Genomic DNA, 20528 nt, shown 5'->3' on the forward strand with positions numbered 1-20528 from the left:
AATGATTCGAGCTTTGTGACATGGTGCATTATCCTGCTGGAAGTAGCCATCAGAGGATGGGTATATGGTGGTCATAAAGGGATGGACATGGTCAGAAACAATGCTCAGGTAGGCAGTGGCATTTAAACGATGCCCAATTGGCACTAAGGGGCCTAAAGTGTGCCAAGAAAACATCCCCCACACCATTACACCACCACCACCAGCCTGCACAGTGGTAACAAGGCATGATGGATCCATGTTCTTATTCTGTTTACGCCAATTTCTGACTCTACCATCTGAATGTCTCAACAGAAATCGAGACTCATCAGACCAGGCAACATTTTTCCAGTCTTCAAATGTCCAATTTTGGTGAGCTCGTGCAAATTGTAGCCTCTTTTTCCTATTTGTAGTGGAGATGAGTGGTACCCGGGTGGGGTCTTCTGCTGTTGTAGCCCATCCGCCTCAAGGTTGTGCATGTTGTGGCTTCACAAATGCTTTGCTGCATACCTCGGTTGTAACGAGTGGTTATTTCAGTCAAAGTTGCTCTTCTATCAGCTTGAATCAGTCGGCCCATTCTCCTCTGACCTCTAGCATCAACAAGGCATTTTCGCCCACAGGACTGCCGCATACTGGATGTTTTTCCCTTTTCACACCATTCTTTGTAAACCCTAGAAATGGTTGTGCGTGAAAATCCCAGTAACTGAGCAGATTGTGAAATACTCAGACCGGCCCGTCTGGCACCAACAACCATGCCACGCTCAAAATTGCTTAAATCACCTTTCTTTCCCATTCTGACATTCAGTTTGGAGTTCAGGAGATTGTCTTGAACAGGACCACACCCCTAAATGCATTGAAGCAACTGCCATGTGATTGGTTGATTAGATAATTGCATTAATGAGAAATTGAACAGGTGTTCCTAATAATCCTTTAGGTGAGTGTATATTAAAGCCCCGTTCACATGACACACAGTGACAAAGCGTCATGATCCCATTCATTTCTGGCGACACGAGCGACAGTGACCATTGGCGATAGAATGTAGGCATGTCAAGTGACGCAAGTCACACGACAAAAGCTCAGAAATTGTAACTTTATACAAATTAGCAGAGAATTTCACAAGCATTGAAGACTGTCAGTGGAGCTCACGTTACTGTCTCGAGTGCAGGTAAGACAGGACAGAGTTCTGGAGCGATTTCACTGTTTTATATTATTTGACTGTAACCACATACATGGACATAATAAAATGATGCATGTAAAAGAAACTGTCGGCAGTCTTAGTGAGTTGGATTCATACATTGATTGTTTATGTTGTTAACTATATGATGCAGTGAACAGCTTAGCACTGCTGCAGTTTATATGACAGTTTTTCCCCTGCATTATATTGATTATTAACTTAATAATTTAATGCACTGAGCACTGCTGTAGTTTATATCACAACACTCTACAACAGCAGAATGCTATTTTTAATTTCTTTTGCATTTTCTAAAGATATGGGAGTGGGAAAGCCCACACACCTTCACGTACAGAGACTATAGCGGCATACAGCGACAGGGCTGAAGAAAGAAGGAAGTTACATGATTGCATGATCCTTTAGCAATCATTCTAATATGCTGATTTGGTGCTCAGTAATGCCTACTAGTACACACACTGCATGATTTTAGCCCAGATTTTCACTCGCAGAGAGTTTCATGGAAATCACAGATGAATGCTTGAAAGTGGAAGCAAATCACGTGAGTGACAATCGAGTAGTGTGTGCTATCAAAGACGCAAACTTAGAAGCACCGATGCGTCACTGAAATATTTCATGCCTGTGAAAAATGTAGCATGGCAAATATCTGGACCTGTCTGCGACCCCGAGTCCTGCAGTGTGAAATGTGTTTTGACTGGAAATGACATTGGCCACGACCTACAGCCAATGAGAGAGTAAGATACAGGGCGAGGGAAATAAACCTTCCTTGTTCTTATCAATCTTGAAAACAGTTGTGCTGCTAAATATTTTTGAAGAACCATGAAATTTAGAAAGTAAGCAGAAATCTTAAGAATTATTTTGTTATTTAATATTTTTTAATTATTTTTAATATTTCTAAAGTAATATTGTGTGTATATATATATATATATATATATATACACACACACATTATGTATGCTAGTAATGTAGAATTGTGTTTAATGCATAAAACACAAAACACTGGACACATTAACACACATCCCACATAGGACGGTCCAATTTCTTACGCCTCTCATAAAAGTGATAAATATAGCTCCCTAGTTTGCGCTTGCATTTGACCAGAGGAAAATTTATGATTAATCCCATACTGATTTACTGCTTTTATAGAGGAAGTCTGGTATAATTCTCAGATCCTGTTTTTGAGAACATTTGAGTGATTTCCAAACTTTTCGCCTTGCTTTTTTATTTTTGTTAGAGTAGAGGGTGCTTGTGTGGTCTAAACACAGGCAAACCTTTTTACAGAAAGTTCTGTTTCACAGAAACAGATGGTTCTAGATGGTTTGATAGACTGTGAAAAACTATTGTTTCTTCTTCTGAAGTCCATGTATCGAGTACTGGAGAAATGAATGTGGCCTAAAGGAGACAGGGAGCCTGTTTCAGACTAAGGAGACAAGGTTGACTGAAATGGCACGTAAAGGTCTGGTTGAGTGGGAGCTGAGCTGGACTGACAGGTAAGGCGGTTGCCTTTGACTGGAGACTTGGAACTGGAGAATCATTCAGAGGGACAGCTTTCATTCAGTGTTAGTACGTTAGTACGAAAAACAAGATATATCCTGCCAGTGAAGCTTTGACTTTCACGTACACAAGTTTGTATGTTTGCAAAACCCTAAAACCAAAGCCTTGCATTTATATAAAAGCATCTTTACCATTAAATGTAAATAACTTAAAACACTAAACGAGAGATATTGTCAAAATGTTAGGACTCTTTATTTAGTTTGAATTGTGTATATTGTGTTGCTCTGCATTGAATTTTGTAAAATGTGATTAAACAAAACTATTTTAATGTATAGTATATAGGCTTTAAAAAAATGTATTTTAATCTTTATTACACCATCATTTTTTTTAAACTAATTTAAAAAAATACTGTATTTATTGTTTTGTTATATTTAATTATATATATGTGTGTGAGTGTTAATAATATTTTTAATAATACTCTATTGATTTATTGATTTATTAGCACTAGCAGGCTTGGCAAATAATACAGATAATGTTAAATCCTTGCCTCAATTACAAAATCTGCCAATAACCTTGTCAACGGCTGATAAACATTTTCTGTTTTTAGTGTTTGTTGATCATTTTGAGCAAAAACTATGTACAAACAAGTGTTTCTTTGATTTCAGATTTTGTGTATGTCTCATTCGACATCTTTAAATTCCATTCCATAAATCTGCATTATATCAGACATAAAAAAAATAAAAAAAAATAAAATGGTCAATCACTAGTTTTGAGAGTGAAAAGAAGGAATATGTAAATTACCTGCACTCCTTAGGTTGGGATCCATGTCTGGCATCTCTTTAACAGCCTCAGGACTCACACTGTAGATGGACGCTCCTGCTTCATCTGTTATGCTGAAACAACAAAGACTTACTGAAGCTGGCTTCCAAGGAAATCAGAGAGGTAACCTCATGAAGACCCCAGTGAACTTATGAAGCTCCCTCAGTACATCTAGGAGGCGTCAGACCAAAGAGTCCATTTAAATACATTTCCATAGAAAGCTTGTAGTTTATACAGCAGGAACCGAAGTTTGGAGTACACAGCAATGCATGGAAGAAATACTACAACACACAAACTCAGCCCTGTTTTCATTGGAAAATTCGATTTTTTTAAATATTTTTTGACAAACTTTTTTCCTGAGTTCAGAAGGTTATAACTGCATTTTTAAGGCTGCCATGCACATTTAGAATGTTCTGTTACAAGTGTCATCCATACACATTTACAATCTGTACATGCATATTTTGAGGAATATTTATTCCTTAAGAGTAGTGCAAACATGATATTAATTACTAAAAGTTATTTAAACCATCTGACAGCCCAAATATGTAGCAAAGCATTGGCATCTTTCCAAGTACTCCCTTGGATGCACCATGTTGTGAATCACTGGTTTAGTGATTCTCACTTGGGTGTCAACTAGACTGACTCTCAACACATTTTCAGTAGCATGTGTATTGTTCAGCTTGCCACTCAAAGTGATTTATATTACACTAATTGCAGAGTCAGTCCCACCGCAGGGAGCAGGGTGACGACCACATAGGCTCAAAGGTGAAAGAGTGCACTCGGTTATATTTCCATCAGTAAAGTTAACTCTACCTGAACCTGAACCAACAAAAAGCCCATACCTGATAGGCTACAAATACAACACTAACAATAATTACCACATAAAACACAAGTTTCAACAATTTAACCACTGACATACTGCAAAATACCACTGATTCACATATTAAGAGTTTTGAACCATTAATTTGTGCAATAAAATGTTCTAGTAATCTAACGCCAAGGAAAATATGGGTAAATACTGCCATCTAGAGGACATAATGGTAAATGTGCTTGTCTACTATATTTATGAAAAACTCTAAATAAATGTTAAACAGTCCTGCTGGAACAGATTGATAATTGCAGCTACTTTAATAATAATATATTATTATTATACATTAATAATTCTGTAAATTATTAAATACAATTAACAAAGAAATCTGAAAGATATTTTTTTTAACACAATTTTATTATATGTTATTATGCAAGTTATCAATTTTTTCCTTTTCTAAAACCTCAAAACCAGCCTTTCCTTCCTTTACAACTTAACTGCCTGGTTGGGCACATGATAAAACTGACCTCTCTCTGAAAACAACAGCCAGGATAAATGTCCTCCGCACATGATTATCACCACTGTTACAGAATGACCATACAAATTAGGGCAGATCACCACTGCAGCCTCCATTACATTTGCTTCCTTTCTATTGGTGCCTAAGGGCTCTTTGGGTAACTTTGCCAATTAGTGTCATCATACTTATGACAGGATGCAGAGGCTTTGTGACATGGACCACCAGTTTGACTGGTGTCCTCATTTTCCCAGATCCTTTCCCCTCCTCCCTCTCACTCCAATAGCTGACAGATACAGTAGCCATGATGACAGGACTAACGAGCCCTGGCATATGACCTAGTGGTCACGGTGGAGCAGGTTATTAGAAAGATTATTAACAAATTAAGAAGGAAACACATGCCAACCCTGATAAACATTCAAATAAAACTCATATAAATATAAAACCACATATTATTTAAAATATGATAAATAAACCATATAAATAAAACTAATTGTTCTTCATGAATTGAAAGGATGGAAAGTTATCTAAATGTCTCCTTCAGACATACACAGAGACAATGCATGGCCAATAAACATTCACTAAGCATTACGCCTCATATGTTTTTTTTGTTTGTTTTTTTTTAAATATGAGAATATGACCTTTTAAACAATATATTATTATATTTACATTAATTCTAATATATTAAGAATGATGTAATTATAATAAACTATCTAGTTTAATAATTATAATATACAATGTATAGAAATAATAATAAAATTTTTATTATTATTATAAAATATTAATAATTATTATTATTATTACACAAATGTATTTCCTCTTGACTCAGGATGTGCACAAGTAATTGACTAATAATTTTTTTACATTTATTGTTAAAATGTGTCTGTTTGATGCATACTGTTCTTTTTTTCCTGAAAAGAATATCAAATTAATACTTTTTTTTTTTACTTATTAAAATTTTCATGTAAAAGATTACTTGAATTCACTTAATATGCCCATCTCTAATTTTAAGAACCTTCAAATAAATTAAATGTTCATTAAATATTCTATTGAATTCAGTTTATTTATAGATTGTGGTTGATTCTATGGTTTAATTATAGTTTGTGATATTAATTTCATGTCAGTCCTTATCAAACTAAAATAGTTTATTTAGTACTAGTCCTTCAGTGTGCAGAATGTTTCTGCATTCTTTCCACCAGAATGATATGACAGCAGTGCTGAAAGACAGAAAAGGAGAGAGCAGGTTTTTGATATTGATAAAGAGAGGAACCTGTCATGTTTGAATAAATCAGAAGGGCTGCAAGGGTTAATGGGTACAAGCCCTGAACCATTCTGACATGGATATGCATCACATCGACCAACCACTTCTCTTCATTAAGGGCACGGCTGAACTTGTAAAAGGGCAGGCAGCAGAAGGCTGTGAGCACTCGGCCCAGCATAAGAACAAAGACAAAACCTGCCTGCAAGTGTAGCAGATGACTTGATGACCCTTGAGGTCTGACAGTCACTCACTTACTCACACTCAATACACCCACACTTTGGGGACTATCATGTCTCTGTGAGAGTCTCTGGGCAAAGTCATGGCCGGGCCCCCTCTAACTGGAAGTAATTGTGGTATTCTCTGTGTTTGTCATCATCCTCCAGGCTGGTCCATCTCCCCCTCCCAATGTCCATGACCACCGGGTGACACCAAGAGATGGATACATACTTTGATACTTGCCCCCTAAACACATGTTCTAATTAAACGCATTCATCAGATCTGTCTGCGAGGCGAAGAAATATCGTCACAGTATCTCCAAACCTGTAGATGTTCTTGATATTACTGGTTAAATTTAAGACCACATTTGCTGTTTTTATCTAAAAAGGTGAGGAAATTCTAAATTCTTCTACACAATGAAAGTTTTGGCCCTGCAAACTGTTAAGTAAATTAGCTAAACAAAAAAAAATATTTATGCAGTAGAGTAGAAAATTTGCCTGCTACTTCTTTTCGAATCAACTTTTCTGTTAAGAGTTTGCTTTTCAGGGCAAAAACTACCCAGTCGTTATAGTTATGAGGTCTCTGTGAATAAACGTATTATTATGCATTTATCCTATGAAAGATAAATGTTAAATTGGATACAAGAAAAAGGTAATATTGTGAAATATTATTACAATTGAAATCATTTTTCTATTTTAATAAATTATAAAAATGAAATTTAGTCCTGTGATCAGTACTCCAATCTTCAGTGTCACATGATCCTTCAGAAATCATTCTAACACGCTGATTTGCTGCTCAATCAACATTTCTTATCATCAACGTTGAAAACAGTTGTGCTGCTTAATATTTCTGTGGAAACTGTTTTTTTTTTTTTTCAGAATTCTTTGAGAAACAGAAAGTTAAAGGAACATAATTTATTTGAAATAGAATTGTTTTGAATATTATAAATGTATTTGTCACTTCTGATCAATTTAATGCATCCATGCGGAGTAAAAATATTAATTTCTTTAAAAAAAAAAACTCTTACTGAGACCAAACTTTTGATTGGTAGTGTATATAAAATTCAGTTTATTTCAATGTGCACTGAATGGGATATAGATTATTAGCAATATATCATTTTAAATTAAAAATAATTTAAGCTCAATATATCATCTTCAAATGTGTGAAATTTACTAAAGCCTGTCTTTTGTCTTTCACGTAAGCTGAAACAAAAAATGACATTCTTATGAAAAAAAATATTAAAATGTTGGCCAATTACTCATAGCCAGCAGACCCAAGGGATTCCCAAAAGAGAAAAAAAACAATCATGAGATATCAGACCAATGCCAAGTCTAAACACTATGACATTTTTTGCCTAGAAAAGGGCCAAAATGGCAGGTGTCAAAGGCCGTCAGTCTCAGGCTCTGTGCTAGGGGGTAGCAAGTGCCTAGTCAGCGTGGAGGTGCAGTTAACAGCACATTCAAGCTGCCACCATCACACAAGTCTGAAAAGAGCAAAACCTCACAGTCACTCACGTCAAACTGGTGGCAGATGTTCATCACCCCCTCAACACCCCTTCCTCCTTTAAACACCCAAAGAACTGCGGAAGAGGGAGTCAGCTGTCCAGATTACTGGATGTTTTCCTGTGTGTGGCAGGCAGGAGCCAGTAGAGGGGGTTTTGAATATGTTGGTGTCCAAGCCTTAAACTCAAGAACCTCATCTTAACCAAGAATATTTTGGAGGTTTAATGGTTCACATTGTGGACTGGATCTAGCAATTCAAAGCACTCAAGTATAGCCCACAAAAAGGATATTCCAGAGCTTTCCGTATTCTAATTTTCAAGACCAGTTTCATTGGAAGCCTAGTTCATATATGCAGATGTGGAATTGAGGTTTCTATGTTTTGATGTTGCTCGCGTTTTCTTTTTCTGTACTCCAAGGGCCATAAACTACAACCTAAAACGGCCTAACACAAGTCAATGAGGCATGAAATGTGCAGCATGTTAAAAACTTTACTGGTGGGGATTGCTTCCAGTTGTTCTGACATCACAAGAGCACATTAGATTAGAAATTGACAAATGGGGATTTGGCATCTGAGTTTAAGGCAATGGAAACTTCAAGCGGACGGCTTGCTTGATCTCATGCTTGGCTGCCACGGATCAATCAGCACTAGACGGATAGGGAGTGACATTGCAGTATTCATGTCCGTTCTTCTGGAAACTTTGTGTTAAATACAAGAAAGTATTCATAGTAAGCTAGCGTGTCTCATAACACAGACGCCAAAATCTCTTAATATAAAAAGTTTCTATAACATAGAATGTAATTTCATTTAGATTTTTTATGATTGGATGTTCCATGTTCTTAGTCATTGTGACATACATGCTAATACACTAGTGCTGAAAACTTGTTTTTACTTTTAAAGAAATTAATATTTTTATTCAGCAGGGATGCATTAAATGACTCAAAAGTGACAGTAAAGGCATTTATAATGTTACAAATTATTTCTATTTCAAATCAATGCTGTTATTTTGAACTTTCTATTCAACAACAAAAATACACAGACAAAAATATTTAGCAGCACAAACATTTTTGACATTGATAATAAGAAATGCTTCTTGAGCGGCAAATCAGCATATTAGAACGATTTCTGAAGGATCATGTGACACTGAAGACTGGAGTAATGACTGCTGAAAATTCAACTTAGCCCTCACAGAAATCAATTACATTTTAAAATATATTAAAATAGAAAACATTTATTTTAAATTGTAATAACATTTCACAATATTACTGTCTTACTGTATTTTTTTATTTTGAAAAAAGTAGCCTTGGTGAGACCTTTTTCAAAAAATATATAAAAAAATTATTCCAAACCCAAAACTTTTGAACGGTATTGTATGACACCACAGATCAGTTAAATTCTATGTAACAAATTACTGTCATTTAGCTAACTTAAACAGCCCAGATTTACGTAAACAAAGTATATTAGTTGAAATATTTTGATTGTTTTTAATTCTGAACATGACGTACCTGCAGCACATGTCCTGTCATGGCTTATAGCTTTATTATGAATTGGTCAATGTGTTTTCTATTCTAAAAATTATTGTATATAGTAGGATATTATAGATCAAATAGAGATACTACACATTTAAAAACCTGACTGCTTTACTTTTCGATGGCAAGATAAATCTAAGAGCAAATGTAAGATGACATTGTTCAACTCAACTCAACCCAAATTGACGTATATAAAAGCCCCACCACTGTCAACCACACACAGACATTACCATACATTTCAATAAATTAACATCAGTCAATCAAAATTAGGGAGGCTCAAGACAGTTGCTCATTGAGCCACTGGTTCTGGGTGTCCTCTGTGATGCGGACATCTATCCCTCAGTGAGCCATTAGCCGTGGGCCTGTGACTGGCAAATATTCCTCCTCATTCCTCACTGTCCTAATCACCCTACCCAGAATCCTCCTCAAAGGACAAACTTTCCTGATGCAAAATTCTAGTCATCCAAGACCTTACAGCAAAAAGTGATTTCACTTTACCAGGAGCAAGCTGGCAGTAAAGGGCAAGTATTAATATTATATATCTGGGCATATATATGAAATAAATAAAACCATGAAATATATAAATATAAGCTATGCATAATAATAATAATAATAATAATAATAATAATAATAGATATTATTATTATTAATATATATATATATATATATATATATATATATATATATATATATATATATATATATATATATATATATATATATATATATATATATATATATATACACATACACACAATATTACTTTTATTATTTCACTTTAACTGGTGCAAGCTTGCTGTAAAGTATATATATAGTAGTATATATATATAAGCAAAACGTTTCATTTATACATTTCTTCATCCATGCTGACATTGCATCTGCAAGTGTTAAGGAAATTGTAAAGACGCGACTATTCATAATTTACAGCAAGTGGTAGTTTCCTTCCTGTTAAGACTGAAGTGGTCATGCTTAACAACTGATCCCAGCAGTAGAGTGTACTAAAAGAAAAATGAAAAAGAATAGATGAGAGAGAGCTCCTGTAATTCTGCTTTCTCCTGCAAAGTGAGACTAATGACCAGAGACTGGCCGGCTGGTGGCAGAGAGCAAGCCTGAGGGGAGAAGGGTGGTCACTGCCACTGTCTTCAACCTTAAGAACTGACAGAGCTGTCCAATCAGTCTGTAGCCATAGCTCAGTATCAGGATCACTGTCCTGACAGTCGAAACACTACAGGCTCCCTCGTTAAGCAAGATACATGTCATTTTGTCCTTTAGGGGTGAGAAGCAAAGTCAGGGCCAAACAGCAGCAATGACCAGAGTCAGAGCAGCACCTTCTGAACATGTTTCTTAGAAAGGATATTTTATAAAATAAAATTGACAAATGATACTCAGTAAATAAGAGTGCAGTTGCTCTAAAATAAACATTTTAAAAACATATCAATTCTGTATGGCACACAATACGCAATGAACCTCTAACCCAAATTTGTACAACATAACTATGACAAATCCATGACCAAAGCGTCAAGCGTTTCTACCAGAAGCATTAAGACACCATGTCAGCCAAGGTCAACTTTTATTGGGTCATCTTAGAGGCCCTTTGAGCATGTATTAGTCATGAGAATGCAGCATACACACACCAATACTGATAAAACACACATACAGTGAGAGACAGTATTCCAGGAATCTCACACTCCCAAGTTCAAAGCTAATTATGTGTACCTTTATTCATAATGCAAACCAATTCAAATCATTGTAGCGGTCTAGAAGGATAAAAGCACCTGGCAGTAAAGAGTGCTGGGCCAGAGGAGGGCGCCACAGAGGGGTTCCAGGAGAGAGGTTCAAAGCATGGTGTAATCTCACGCGACTCAACTGGGGCACAAACTACAGAGTGCAAGTTCAAAGAGAGGACAACTCTTCAACATTCATGTGATCTTCTCAGTGTACAACACGGGTATTAAGGCAAACTATTACAAGAGAGACTAATAAAAAGACCAACACTATGTGTGCGGTGTACACAACTTTTAAAACATTTAAAAATGATTTGAATATGGAAAATGTGTAAGCATTAACAAATTAGCCAAAATAATTAAGCAAGGACTGGGAATGTGTAGAACTTTGTGAATGATGGCTATTCGAATGCGGCCACAGATTATGTGCACGCCTGCTAGTATTTTTTATTACTTATTAACAACAATAATAATATTGGTATCATACAAAATATATTTAATTTAAATAAATTATATAATGTATATTTAATATTCACAATATTTATAATACATATTTTACAACACAGAAATAAGTGCAAGATTTTCTGTGAAAGACTTCAGATTCATTAGTCACTATTGGTAAATAACTAGAACAACACAGTGCCGTAAATAGTACTATTAGTGCCACAAACCAGTGCGTTTATGATTACGATAATGAATTAAAATAATATGATAACAAATACCAGTTTGCAATATCAAGCAGCATAACATGGCAGGTAAAATAACTGGAAGCAATTGACACTGGAAGCCAGTTAAAAATAAAGATAAAACAACACTTATGTATTACTAACAGTAACGTCATTATACCACACTATTAAATGCAAGTAAAGTCCTGTGTGAAGACAATTTGCCCAATTTCCTTAAAAGCACATCTTAGTCCTATTACAAATCACCAAAAAAAGGCCTTATTGTAGAAAGAACCGGAAGAAAATGTCAAGAAGTCAGTGTTTATCCCAGTCTTACTCGAGTAACAACCCCAACTCAACAGGCAAGTGTCCCTTCATTTAAAGGAAGAGCACCAGGTCGCTGAGAGCCGTGCAGCTCATCCCGCAGGCTCATCCCGCACACAGTCTGCCGGCACTGCCTGTCATTCCTCAGGAGCAGTGAGGCAAACGAAAGGAAAGGAGACGGCTAGCGGGGACGTCGGGACAGAAGGGAGGGAGCACGGGATGGTAGGTGGGGGCAACGGATGGTTTTATTTCTGAACAAGCTGAGGAGTAGGGAGACAGATAGCAGACGGTGCAAATGAAGCCGTCGATTTGATTGACTAGTGATGTACAAAGTGCACTGTGTGGAGACGAACTTTCAAAAGGGAATGAAAAAAAAAACAGTCTAATTACATATTCCCTAACAAACATATAACCTAAAACCCAATAGCACAAAATGCATCTACACTTCTACAGTACCATTCAAAAGTTTGGTGTCAGTAAACAAATATTTTTTTAGAAAGAGATTAATACTATTCAGCAAGGACACGTTAAATTGTTCAAAAATAACAGTAATGAAATTTATATTGTAGAGATATTTTTCTGTAAAAATGCTGTTCTTCTGAACTTTCTATTCATCAAAGAATCCTAAAAAATGTAATCTGGGCGGTTATCACAAGAATATATGCAGCACAACCGTTTTCAACATTGATACTGTAATAATAAGAAATGTTTCTTGAGCTCCAAATCAGCATATTAGAATGATTTCTGAAGGATCATGTGACACCTGAAGACTGGAGGAATACAGTGAGGAAAATAAGTATTTGAACGCCCTGCTATTTTGCAAGTTCTCCCACTTAGAAATCATGGATGGGTCTGAAATTGTCATCGTAGGTGCATGTCCACTGTGAGAGACATAATCTAAAAAAAAATAATCTAGAAATCACAATATATGATTTTTTAACTATTTATTTGTATGATACAGCTGCAAATAAGTATTTGAACACCTGTCTATCAGCTAGAATTCTGACCCTCAAAGACCTGTTAGTCTGCCACCTCCACTCCATTTATTATCCTAAATTAGATGCACCTGTTTGAGGTCGTTAGCTGCATAAAGACACCTGTCCACCCCATACAATCAGTAAGAATCCAACTACTAACATGGCCAAGACCAAAGAGCTGTCCAAAGACACTAGAGACAAAATTGTACACCTCCACAAGGCTGGAAAGGGCTACGGGGAAATTGCCAAGCAGCTTGGTGAAAAAAGGTCCACTGTTGGAGCAATCATTAGAAAATGGAAGAAGCTAAACATGACTGTCAATCTCCCTCGGACTGGGGCTCCATGCAAGATCTCACCTCGTGGGGTCTCAATGATCCTAAGAAAGGTGAGAAATCAGCCCAGAACTACACGGGAGGAGCTGGTTTCCAAGGTTACTGTTGGTAATACACTAAGACGTCATGGTTTGAAATCATGCATGGCACGGAAGGTTCCCCTGCTTAAACCAGCACATGTCAAGGCCTGTCTTAAGTTTGCCAATGACCATTTGGATGATCCAGAGGAGTCATGGGAGAAAGTCATGTGGTCAGATGAGACCAAAATAGAACTTTTTGGTCATAATTCCACTAAACGTGTTTGGAGGAAGAAAAATGATGAGTACCATCCCAAGAACACCATCCCTACTGTGAAGCATGGGGGTGGTAGCATCATGCTTTGGGGGTGTTTTTCTGCACATGGGACAGGGCGACTGCACTGTATTAAGGAGAGGATGACCGGGGCCATGTATTGCGAGATTTTGGGGAACAACCTCCTTCCCTCAGTTAGAGCATTGAAGATGGGTCGAGGCTGGGTCTTCCAACATGACAATGACCCGAAGCACACAGCCAGGATAACCAAGGAGTGGTTCTGTAAGAAGCATATCAAGGTTCTGGCGTGGCCTAGCCAGTCTCCAGACCTAAACCCAATAGAGAATCTTTGGAGGGAGCTCAAACTCCGTGTTTCTCAGCGACAGCCTAGAAACCTGACTGATCTAGAGAAGATCTGTGTGGAGGAGTGGGCCAAAATCCCTCCTGCAGTGTGTGCAAACCTGGTGAAAAACTACAGGAAACGTTTGACCTCTGAAATTGCAAACAAAGGCTACTGTACCAAATATTAACATTGATATTTTCTCAGGTGTTCAAATACTTATTTGCAGCTGTATCATACAAATAAATAGTTAAAAAAATCATAGATTGTGATTTCTGGATTTGTTTTTTTTAGATTATGTCTCTCACAGTGGACATGCACCTACGATGACAATTTCAAACCCCTCCATCATTTCTAAGTGGGAGAACTTGCAAAATAGCAGGGTGTTCAAATACTTATTTTCCTCACTGTAACTGCTGAAAATTCAGCTGTGCCATTACAGGAATAAATTACATTTTAAAATATATTCAAATAGAATTAATAGAATTATTTAAAATTGTAATAATATTTCACAATATAATTTTTTTTTAAATGCTGCCTTGGTGAGCAAGAGTCAATGTATGTGTGTAAGCGTTCTATTGAATCATTCTTGTGTGTTGAGTCTCATTGGCAAGTACCAAAAAAAAAAAAGGGAAGTTTAAGGGTCAGACAAAGCAAAGGGTGAAGTATTATCACAACAATTTAATTATGAATATATATAAAAAAAAAAGTTTATTTTTTATTTACATTAATTAAGCGACTTACAAATGAGAAACACAAGCGAGAATGCATGTCCTGTTTAAGCATTTCACGCAAAAACAGCTACTAGATCCATTTTTCCACTTAATGGAACATTTAAGCGTGCAGTTTTAAAGTATTTATTTTAACTTGCACCCTGCTTCTACAAATACTTGGCTGTGACTACCAGGACAGGAAACAAAGTTCAAACTGTCTGGCACACCCGTCACAGCAGTCGACGACGTTGCACTGCCAATTTTGAGATCTCAAATCTTCCACTTTCATTTTAGAATGGAGGTTGAAATGGATCCACTTGTAGAGCGCCTTGGATGTCAATTTTGACGCATCATGCTTTGCTGAGAACTACTGAGGCAGACTTGGCAACCCATCTGAGCTGCACTGAGGGATGCGGAGAGCTGTAATGAAAACCACCATCAGTGTACGCCATAAACGGCCACTTCAGAGCGGTTCTGGGCAGCTCTCCAGTCAGAACCAAAAGTCAACAAACACTAGTCTAGCTAGATGGAGAGAGAGACAATCCCAGATCCAGCCTTTATTTGGGTTGGAGGAAAACACGTCGGACTGGTTTGGTTTGAAGGGCGGTGAGAAATATTTGTTTTTAATTAGAGACAGTCAAACAAGGTCCAGATACCATTTAAAACCCGCAAGAGTAACACATTCCAGACCGGCACCATTTCCTTTGCTCCTTTTCTGCATACCTTGCTTAAAAGTTGCTATTTTCACTCTTAGTATAGCTTATTGATGAAAAATGTTCTAATTTAAATCTGCAATTGCACTAAGACTGTACAGGAGCCTGATGTGACTTCAAACAAATGCTGAGTTACTCTCAGAAGAACAGCATCTGATGTATTGCTCACTGGTCTGCTCTGTTTCTAAAAAAAGGGAAATGTCATACCAGTAGGAAACATCCATGGGGTTGAAAAAGCGCCGTTTAATTAGGTCTGTAAAGAAGGCTTCAGTCTCCCTGCATGCTTTGCCATTTCCTATGACAATGGTTTGACAGCTGTGGGAGAACAAAAATATCAAGTTATTCATAGATATTTAGGGTGCCTGCAAATTACTCAATGTTATCATTATGATTGCAATACCTGTGTTTGAACATAAGATGGCGCAGTTTTTCTGCCTCTTTGTGTTTAGCAGAGCCATGGAGGTACACCACATCTGTGTGCAGGATCTGACCTGAGGAAAGAATAAAGAGTAGACTTGTCAGGACAGTAGAGGACGTATGTGACTAGATTTTATGTGGAAATCAACTTAACAATACATCATCATCATCATCATGTAGGTACAGCAGCCCCCCATTCGTTTCCTCTCCAATGTACTGCCTCCACCTTGTTCCCCTCTCCTCTCAAGACAATACGGTTACCGTTTTCTGTCAGCCTGAGAGAGGCAGTCTAATCGCAATAGACACCTCAAGAGCCAGGCAGGTCATGTGACTACACACCCACAGACATGTCACAGTCAAGCTGGGTTTGCGTGTGGTGCTGCTGCAGGGCAGAGGGCAAATATGGCAATGCCACCTGACACACACCCGCCAGGCCGATCAGTCGCCTGGACGCGGGGCACACAGGGCACAGCGTGTAGCTCCACGCACAGAGGACACAACGGGCATTCTCATCACACCTGCCAATCAGACACTCTCCTTCATCAACTTTAAAATTATGCTGCACTAAACTAAAAGTAATTACAATTAAACAGCAAAAGTTCATTATGACTATATGATCTATTTCAATACTAGACTATATTTGGTTGATTACAAAGATTTCAAAACATCAGCTCAAATTTACCATAACTATCCACTATTATTAGATTATTATTTGATTGTTAGTTGACAGCCAATAGAAAAATAGAAAAATATTAGAAAAGATCAATTTAATAAACAACGATAAATTATAATAAAACATATCGATTACAATATTACAGTAAAAGTATCTTTCTTTCTTTTCTCCCAACACCTTTATAACCAATTGACAAAAAGACATGCATGATATGGTATTGTTGTCAATTGTTCTTAAATATTGTATTATTGTTTATTAAAGTTAACTTTTTTCTAGTTTTACTAGAAGAATTATGATTCGTTTTGTTTGATTTTTGTGGAAAGAAGTCTTCTATGCTCACCAAGGATTTTTGCATTTATTTGACCAAAAATACAGTAAAAAAAATAAAATTGCAATATATGATTAGTTTAAAATAACTCTTTTCTATTTGAATACATTTTTATATACAATTTATTCCTGTGATGGCCAAGCTGAATTTTCAGCAGCCATTACTCCAGTCTCCAGTACTCCAGTCTGTCACATGATCCTTCAGAAATCATTCTAATATGTTGCTTTGCTAGTCAAGAAACATTTCATATTATAAATGCTTAAGCAGTTTTTGCTGCTTAATAATTTTGTGGAAACACAACCATTTAAAAGGTTTTGGATAAGTTAGTTTTTTTTTTTATTCTTCAGCAAGGACACATTAACTTAACCAAAAGTGACAGTAACACGTTTATTTTGGTAAAAAAAGATTTCTACTTCAAATAAATTCTGTTCTTTTGAATTTTTTATTTATAACAGAATCCTGAAAAATATATATATCATTTTTAAATTATTATTTATTTTTTTAATAATTCATTAAGAACAGTTCTAGAAAATGCAATATTATTGTGTGTGTGTGTGTGTGTGTGTGTTCTTGTATATATGGTTTATGAGGACACAAATGTGTATAATGACATGGGTATTACAATGTAAACATGCTTTATGGGACACTTCCCACTAAACTGTGTGTTTTTTTATTATTATTCAAAAAATTGTGACGTTTTCAGTGATGGGCAGGTTTAGGGGTAGGGTTAGTGTAGGAGGACTGAATATACACTATAAAAACAATTACGCCTATGGAGACTCCCTTTAAATCACATATACAGGTATGTGTGTGTACGCCTGCATATATAATTTATTCCATGTTCATTCCACATTTACTCAGGTGTCTTACTGGTAGGGGACAGGATTGCCAGTTTGCAGCCGTGGTGAAACCCTGGGTCCACTCCCATGATGACTTTCCCACGCACAGGACACATCAGAAGACGCTGACGCAGATTACGAACAAACATGGCAATGGACTCTTTTTCTGCACTAGCAGTCAACCTAGACCTGGGACAAGATGAAAAAGAGGCAATGCATCTTTGTGTTCAGTATTAAAAAAAGAGAAGCTTTACTATCTGGTGAGAACAGACCTGTAGCCTCGACTGAGAAAGGGCAGAATGAATCTTCTGTAGGAATCTTCACCAGCATTCTTCAAAATCGTCATCAGTTCTGGCTGTGCAAATCCCTGTGGCCTCCATCTGTAAGTCAAAAGGCAGATAAAGTCCTGATAGACCGTTTACACGCTCGTACAGCCTCCCCAAAAAAACACTAATAAGTGTATTCGAAATCTGACATGATTGTGTACTTACTACATGGAAATAATTACTTCTAATTTTAAATGTGTAAATTATCAAGGAGACAACTAATGATCTTTTTGAGAACAAGGTGTTTTTCATTGCAGCTGAAATATTCTTTTAATAAAAAAAAATCTATTTTGGCACAATGACTTTTCAATGTAAAAATGTTTTTAAAAAATTAGTAACTTATTAAAATAAATACAAATTCAATAAAAAAATAAATCCCTCAAATTAAAGTAATTACTTTAAAAAAATAATTATTTTTATTTAAAAAAATTGTTTTCCGGTTATTCTAACTTAATTAACTTTGAACTACATGTCAGCTTACTCTCATTAGAGTATTAGCAGACTGTCAGGTTTGAGTTAGTAGAATAAGTTGACAAAGTTACTTATAAAAAATTAAAAATTAAAATGGACCAATCGAAATAAAGTGTTACCATTTGTTCATGTAGTATGCTAATGTTAATTATATTTAATGTAACTTCCAAACCCATAGAGCTTTTACATTTAGGTAATATTAGGTTGAGCTTAACCCTTTCTTTTTATATGGAGATAAGTGGGTTAATATTCACCAAATAAATTTAAACCAATCTTTTTTTTTTTACATAATCAAAAACATTATTTTTTAAGAAATGAGGTCTGAGGCATATTGGAAAGAGCTACATCAGTATCAAAACCTGTGGATAATCTTTAACACCTGGCAGCGTGAAAGTCACTTCCCAACCCATTGCCCATCAAGCAGGCAACAGCACTGGGCCAGACCACGAGGAAGAAAGTAAGAAGATGAGGCGTGGTGCATGTATGAACTCTGTGGGTGTGTGCTGACCTGACGTTGACGCACCACCTACAGAAGTCATTCTTCACCCAGTCGGGGATGTTGACCTTCACTGTCAGAATCTTCAGATTCTCCCCACGGTTAATGGCTAACGTCTGAAACAAGAGAGTAACCTGTAGAGACAGCCGACACAAGGCGAGGCAGGGTAGTGCACCGTCGGTACCACCCCCTCCCGTTCTCTCCTAAAACAAGTCAGAGCGCACTAAGACGCACTCGTGTCGCACCGAAAAGCTCAGTGCCTCTCTCACTTTTCCCTTACTGATCTTCTAAGGGGAAGTGACATGCTGTGAAGCAAATAGTTTTAAGTATCTGACCTTTTCTGAGGAAAACCTTTTGAAAGGAAACAAGAGGGAAAAGATGACCCATCAATCTGGACTCCAAGCGGAAGAACCGAGCTGACAAATGCCACCAACCCCCTACACAAACACACACCCCACCACAGAGCAGGCATCCGCCCCCTCTGCACTGCTCAACAGCTAATGGCCCGATCAAGACGTGAATTAATGCAGCCAGAAATATGATGAAAATTATATTTCCATATTTTGGCATTTCAACACCCTAAGGCAGCTGTTTACTTGGGTTTTCTCATGCGATGTTTATCGCATTTGAAGTTTCGCATGTGATGAGGGAAATGTCAAAACAAATATCAAACTTTTCTCCATTCCCTGTGTCATTTCCAACTATGCACTGTGTAGTTATTGAATATTTATTAATAATATCATATTAATAGTAATGCATACATTAAATCATGAATCATGTGTAAAATTACCACAGGACTAAACTGAGCAAAAACATAAACATATCCTAAAAATAAAAGCAAGCATAGCTTTATATATTCATGGACAATATATTTCAACAGCTGTCAAAAACTGGCCGCACAGATATCCATTAAAATACACTCTTGTTTGTCATATCACTCAGCCAGTATTAAAGTCACATACAAACAATGCTGATGAATTGGAAAAAAAGAGAATGTGAGCAAAAATAAGGTTTAAGTGTAACACTTGTCACTGAAAAACCAAATATAAAAAAAACAGCCATTTTAAAAACCCATTTTTCACAGATTCAGTTTAGTGTAATTTCTCCAGCTTTAAGACATGCCAGTACAAGACGTGACATGTTCAAAACAGAGAAGGGGGAAAAGTTTAGTCTAAAAATTCAACATATCATGTTCCTCAATAACAATGAAATCATAATTGGAAAAATATGAGGAATGTAAGCGACAGAAATGAATATTATTTTAAAGACTGAGCTATTCCGATTCAATATTTTTTCTCCAAATAAAGGCAACTACATTGCTATGGAACAGAGCAATAGAGGATGGCCTCTACAAAAACAGAAAGAAAGGATGAACTTTTCACTTCCTATCTTTGCATGTACAGAAAAACAAACATGCACAACATGGGGTTTAAAATACAACAATGATCATTCTCCATACAAAATAAACACGATCTCTTGCTTTAGCGAGAGCTGCTTTGTTTTATAAAAACACCTGATTATTGTAGTCAACCTATCATACGCTCAAAAAAACAAGCGTTTCTAAAAATGTGTAGTTCAAAAATATACAAATTT

General features: G+C 36.5%; 1 protein-coding gene across 1 annotated transcript in view; it reads right to left on the reverse strand.

Annotated features, from left to right (window-relative positions):
• The window catches only part of srbd1 (S1 RNA binding domain 1), a 57693-nt gene that overhangs the window by 26467 nt on the left and 10698 nt on the right, over positions 1-20528 (reverse strand). Inside the window, exons 10-15 of the mRNA XM_084092197.1 lie at positions 18948-19051; positions 17915-18022; positions 17674-17831; positions 15786-15876; positions 15593-15700; positions 3461-3552 (exon numbers count right to left, since the gene is read on the reverse strand). Coding sequence (XP_083948323.1) covers positions 3461-3552; positions 15593-15700; positions 15786-15876; positions 17674-17831; positions 17915-18022; positions 18948-19051 — 661 coding nt within the window. The remainder of the gene's footprint in view (positions 1-3460; positions 3553-15592; positions 15701-15785; positions 15877-17673; positions 17832-17914; positions 18023-18947; positions 19052-20528) is intronic.

The sequence above is a fragment of the Abramis brama genome, assembly GCF_963993115.1.
Source record: "Abramis brama genome assembly, chromosome: 19".
Taxonomy (NCBI): Eukaryota; Metazoa; Chordata; class Actinopteri; order Cypriniformes; family Leuciscidae; genus Abramis; species Abramis brama.